The following is a 5,903-nucleotide window of genomic DNA, read 5'->3' on the forward strand; positions in this document are numbered from 1 at the left end:
AAAAAAAAAAAAAAAAAGAAAAGAAAAGTTATTTAACAAACACATTGATGCACTATTTACTGTCATGCTTTGATGTTTATTGCCTAGCACTTGTTCCTTGTGGGAGATGCTGGGATATTTTAAAAAGACTGTAACCTTTACTAATTGTGGTTTTAATAAAAATTTTCTTGAAAAAACAAAAAGGAAAGGAGCCAGGCAAAAGCTGCAGCAAGGGGCAGATGGACTTAAGCAAAAAAAAAAAAAAAAAGACTTACAGCTTCATGTTTCTGAAAAAGGTTGGGTGAGACTTCAGGCATGGCTTGATCTAGGGGCTCAACATCACTAAAATAGCATGTATGTCTGGCCCTCAACTTGCCTGCTCTGTGCTGGCTTAGATCTCAGACAGGGTCTTTGTGTAGGATAATAGTGTGGCTACCAGCACTTCTAGTCTCTTGTCCTACTAGCTTTCAGGCCAGTGGAATGAGAGCTTCTCTTACCCAGTTCTGCCGGCCATGGGCACATCCCACAACAATCACTAGGGGCAGAAGGGAGGGCTCTGATAGGCCAGGCTTGGTGCACCTGTCTGCACATACAGTGGGAGAAGTAGTGCTCTCCCACTCCCCACCCCACGAGGTGCATAGAAAGTGGGAGAGGAGAGGGGAGCTATTGGGTGACAAGAGTCACCCTGTCTGTCATAGCCTCATTCAAGTCAGGACCATGGCTGGGCTTGTCAGGAAGGGGACTTGGAGCTGGGATCTGGGGAGGTCTTTCTGACAGCCTGGGAGGGCGTTCCTGTGCTTCTGGGCTCCAGCACCCCTTCCTCTTGCAGCAATTGTCCCCAGCCCCGGTCCCTGCAGAGTTGCTGGTGCCTCTCACGTACATCTCCCTCGTGGGCTGCAGCATCTCCATTGTGGCTTCACTGCTCACAGTCCTGCTGCACTTCCATGCCAGGTACGCCCCCGCCATGGCCTGGGCCTGTCCGTCCCACTGCAGTACAGCACCCCCCGCCTCTTTCCCACTTGGTGGAGTGGGGAGGGCTCTGTCAGGGGGCAGGATCTGGGAGGCAGAGCAGCCTTGAGGTGTGGCTGCTGTGAGACCCCTGCTCCCTCATCCTCAGATTCCCTGTCATAGTGCATCTATGAGCCAGGGGTGGCACTCTCTGGGCGATGTCCCCAGGCCATGGAGTGCCATGCTTGCACCCACAGGAAGCAGAATGACTCCATAACACGCATCCATATGAACCTGCACGCCTCTGTGCTGCTCCTGAATGTCGCCTTCCTCCTGAGCCCCATGCTGGCCGTGCCCCACGTGCCCAGGTCTGCATGCATGGTGCTGGCTGCCACCCTCCACTACACGCTGCTCAGCTGTCTCACCTGGATGGCTATTGAAGGCTTCAACCTCTACCTTCTCCTCGGCCGCGTCTACAACATCTACATCCACCGATATGTGCTCAAGCTCTGTGCTCTGGGCTGGGGTAAGCGCAGCTTGCCTCTTCTTCTGGCAGACCCCCAGCTGGGCAAGGCACTCTTTTCTCCGGTCCTCTCTTCCTCCCCCACCTCCTCACTGGGACCACTACATGACCACCAGCTGCCAACCCTATCAACACCCACCACCACTTTCTGCATCACACCAGGTTGGCACCTCTTCCCCCTCCAACAGCACCACCACTGCTGGCCCAACCCCTTTATTTCTTATTTTCATTCCCTCACTAGTTCCCCAAGCCTCTCCCAGTAGCTCCCACCACCACCATTCTGTCCTAGAGCCATCACTAACATCGCCTTGGAGAAGACCCTCCTCCAGGACTGCCAGGCAGATGGCTCTGAGACAGGACCACTTGGCTGGAGGCTCAGTCTCCTCCCTGCCTCCCCTGGTCCAGTGGAGTTCTGGGCCTCAAGGACCTAGAGCCAGCCCCTCTTTGGGCCTCCTGAGCCTTTGTCCCTCTCTCAGGGCTCCCGGCCCTCCTGGTGCTGTTTCTCCTCGCTGTCAAGAGCTCAGTGTACGGACTCTATACCATCCCCTTCTCCACCAGCCAGGAGAATGTTACCGCCTTCCAGAACATGTCCATGTAAGTGCCCTCAGGGCTGTAACGGGCCCCCTGGCTCTAGCAGAAGATCCACACGGGCCTAGGGCTGGACACGTGGGGTCCTGCAGGCAGGGCACTATCTGTGGGGCAAAGAGGCAGCCGTGGTTTAGACAGGGGGAGGTTTGTAGGGGGCTTTGCCATGTCCCTTCTGCTGGATCCTGAAAGTCCCTTGCAGGGCCAGGCTTGTGTTCAGTGTTTACCAGTTCTAGGAAGCCAGCATCTGCTTACCAGCTTCCCAGGCCACCTGCCCTTCCCCCTGTCCTCCAGCTCCCAGGTGCTGCTCAGCCTACACTTGACTCTATCTCTGCCAACCTCTTTGCTTGCCCAGATTATGCCTTGGAGGAACAGAAGTGGTAGCAGAGGCAGGCCCTGGGAGCCCAGGGCAGGCTCCGCTGTTTTCTTTTATAGCTTCTGTTCCTGTCCCTGTGCCCTAGGACATTAAGCTTTTTATCATAATGCAACGTATCTGTCAGCCAAACATAGACTAGCATAAGATACCCCCACGGACTCATCACCAGCAGTTGGCTGTGGGATATTCATTTTCCTTCTTGGGCTGATACAAGCTCAGGATCACTAAGAGCTGACTCTGTGGCAGGCCCTGAGTACCAGCCAGCTTAGTTCTCACTACATGGGTAGGTCCTAGAGTCAGTCCTATTTTACAGTTGGGGCAACTGAGGCCAAGACAGCTTACAAACCCCACCCAAGTTGCCGGGCAGGCCAGAGCAGAGCTGGGGTTTGCTCTCAGGCAGGCTAGCTCCAGAGTTCATGCCCCAGCCCCAGCCCCAGCCCCTCACTGTGAGGGTCGGGTTGGTGTCTCAGATATGTGATTTACGACTCTCCACAGAAGTATTTTGTCATATAATAATGTGATGTGGACAAAACAGCTTAGGGGATATGTCCATCAGACAGGAAGCATTAATGCAGGAAGGTCAGAGAACTCCACTCTAAGGATTGGCTTCTCCTGGCCCTTCCTTTCTCTTCCTTCTCCCCTCGGTAAACGATCCCCCTGGGTCTTGTGACTTATTCTTCTACATTTAAAAGTTTTTTTACTACATATATATGTCTTCCTAAAGACAATTAAAAAATACCCTTAAAAATAATTTAAATGTCCATAGATAGGACACTGGATTCATAAATTGTAGTAGAGCCACCGCTGCTAGACTATTATCCAGCAGTGAAAATGAATGATCCACAACCATACTCATCAACTTGGATGAACCTTAAAACTAGTGTTCGAGGACCCTTGTGACTGCAGGGGCAGGAGCCCATGATGGGAACCGTGGGTGACTGTGACATTGGGCACAGGTTCTGGGCTCAGACACTTGGGCTTCAGCTCCCACCTTTGCCCCTTTGTGTCTTACTAGCATGGGTTCCTGAGCCAGAGCCTCAGTTTCCTTATCTGTGGGATGGGGGTGACTGTGACCCTAACTCATAAGGCTGTCATGGGGATTACACAGCTAATCCATGCATAGCATGTCATAGCGGGGCCAACTGGATAAAAGGCAGCACCTGTCTTGAAGGCATCCTGCACAGGCAAAGGCCTGAAGGACCCAGGCTGGGCCACCGTCAGGCCTCTCTGGCTCTGCACTCAGGGAGGCACATGTCGGCCCAGTCTAGGTGGGAAAAATCTCCTGGGGAGGAGCATTTGGTTGCACAAAAATAGTGATAAGAAGGTGGCAGCCAAGTGATGGAGTGGAAGGGAATGTTTCTAGGAAAGAGCCCAGGCCAACGAATTGGTGGAAGGTAATACAAGCTGGCACTGGGCTGGCCATGGAAGGGGAGAGGAGTTACACAGATGTGGAAAGGAGAGAGGGAGAGTTTTCAAGGGGATAAAAGCATGGACGCAGGCCAGGCACAGTGGCTCACACCTGTAATCCTAGCACTCTGGGAGGCTGAGGTGGGTGGATCGCTTGAGCTCAAAACCAGCCTGTGCAAGAGTGAGACTCCGTCTCTACTAAAAAGAGAAAAATAAGCCAGGCATTGTGGTGGGTGCCTGTAGTCCCACCTACTGTGAGCTAGGCTGAGGCCGTGGCACTCATGAGCCTGGGGCAAGAGTGAGACAGTCTCAACAACAACAACAAAAAACCCAGGAACCATCCAGTTCTGAGAGCTCAAAAAAAGCATGGAGGTATGATACAAACCGCTGTGACTGGAAAGGTGGACATGGTAGAGCTTCAGAAAGGGGATGAAGGTGACAGGTATGTCCTATTGTGGTGGCTTGGCTGGACAGCTGGGCGAGGGGCTTTACCATTGTGCAGTTTTAGGGAGGAAACAATGGGGTCTTAGCCAGGAGACTGGGCCAAGTTGGAGATGGGCCAGAGGTCAGAGTGACTCTGGTCTCCCTGGCGAGCCTTGTACTTCACTCTCCTCTGCAGGTGCTGGGTGCGGAACCCCGTGGTACACAGCATCCTGGTCATGGGCTATGGTGGCCTCACGTCCCTTTTCAACTTGGTGGTGCTGGCCTGGGCACTGAGGGCCCTGCGCAGGCTGCGGGCGCGGGTGGAGGGGCAGGGCGCACGGGCCTGTCGGGACACTGTCACTGTGCTGGGCCTCACCATGTTGCTGGGGACCACCTGGGCCTTGGCCTTCTTCTCCTTTGGTGTCTTCCGGCTGCCCCAGCTGTTCCTCTTCACCATCTTCAACTCGCTCTACGGTAGGTGGTGGGCAGCCCAGAGGATGTCTCAGGGCAGAGGAGTGTATAGCTGGTAGGATGTTCAGTGCCAGAGGGCTTCAGGTAAAGGAGGTGGGGGGGTGCTGAAATCCAGTCCACAGTTCCACTAGCCCACTGGCAGGGGGCTGCCTCTGCCCAGAGGAAAGGGTGCTGCCTTCTAATTTGCTCAAAGTGCACCCTACAGACAGCTGCAGCTGGGTCCTCCAGCTCCTAAGCTTTGCCCTTGGGGCCCCCAGTGGTAAGAGATTCTGGGAGTTACCCATGGGCCCCAGCGAGGCTCAGCTCACTACAGCCAAGGAGGTCGGAGATTCTGGTTGGGGAGGCGCCCTGCTGCCCCACGATGCTCCCACCAACCAGCCTTCTCCTTTCAGGTTTCTTCCTCTTCCTGTGGTTTTGCTGCCAGAGGTGCCACTCAGAGGCAGAGGCCCAAGCAGAGATGGAGGCCTTCAGCTCTTCCCAGACAGTGCCATAGTCTGGTCTTCCAGGCCTGGAGCCCTCAGCCTCTCTAGCTACCTCCAGACCAGGGCCCTGGCTCCCACTAAAGAAGGCGGCAGGCCTGCTGCTGGACATCCGAGGCCACTGTGTCCCCCTGGGAGCCTTTTCTACCTCCATTGCCTCCTTAGGCACTGAGGGCAGAGTGTTGTTCTCCTGTCCCCTGACATTCTGTTCCATGTCAGGGCCAACCCCACCTGGGGCCAGCAAACTTTGTCCTGGTACCTGGGCCCAGCTGGCCAGGCATGTGTGCAGAGCACTAGCCTGGGCATCAGGAGGCCATGTTTCAAGGCCTGGCTCTGAGTCTCACTGTATGACCTTGGGCCTGTCATTTCTCACAGACCCTCAATTTCCACATATGTGACATGGGGATAAGTGCTCAGTCTTGCCTAACTCAGGAGCTTTGTAAAGACTGAATAAGATCAGTGGGGACAGTGTCAGGGTAGAGTGAGAATTCTACAACTTCCCCCTGTCTGTTGGGGGCAGGATCTCAACTAGCCTGCCCCAGAAGCACATGCTTGGCCCTGCTACCTTCCTCCTGGGGAAGGCCAAGTAGCATCCCAGCTTAGGACCTCCAGCCCAATGCTGAGAGACCCAGCCAGTGTCTGGGACCTTCCTAGCCTATGCCTTGGGCCTCTTTTCCTTTAATTCTTCAAATTATAATGACTCTAAGTCCAA

General features: G+C 54.3%; 1 protein-coding gene across 1 annotated transcript in view; it reads left to right on the plus strand.

Annotated features, from left to right (window-relative positions):
• Nucleotides 1-5,346, plus strand: part of ADGRG5 (adhesion G protein-coupled receptor G5) — a 20,209-nt gene extending 14,863 nt beyond the window's left edge. Inside the window, exons 8-12 of the mRNA XM_023514775.1 lie at nucleotides 809-930; nucleotides 1,185-1,453; nucleotides 1,927-2,044; nucleotides 4,438-4,715; nucleotides 5,105-5,346. Coding sequence (XP_023370543.1) covers nucleotides 809-930; nucleotides 1,185-1,453; nucleotides 1,927-2,044; nucleotides 4,438-4,715; nucleotides 5,105-5,205 — 888 coding nt within the window. The 3' untranslated portion in view covers nucleotides 5,206-5,346. The remainder of the gene's footprint in view (nucleotides 1-808; nucleotides 931-1,184; nucleotides 1,454-1,926; nucleotides 2,045-4,437; nucleotides 4,716-5,104) is intronic.
• Nucleotides 5,347-5,903: the final 557 nt, after the last annotated feature.

This window comes from Otolemur garnettii, unplaced genomic scaffold, assembly GCF_000181295.1.
Source record: "Otolemur garnettii isolate 467f Iridium unplaced genomic scaffold, OtoGar3 scaffold00058, whole genome shotgun sequence".
In the NCBI taxonomy this organism is placed as follows: Eukaryota; Metazoa; Chordata; class Mammalia; order Primates; family Galagidae; genus Otolemur; species Otolemur garnettii.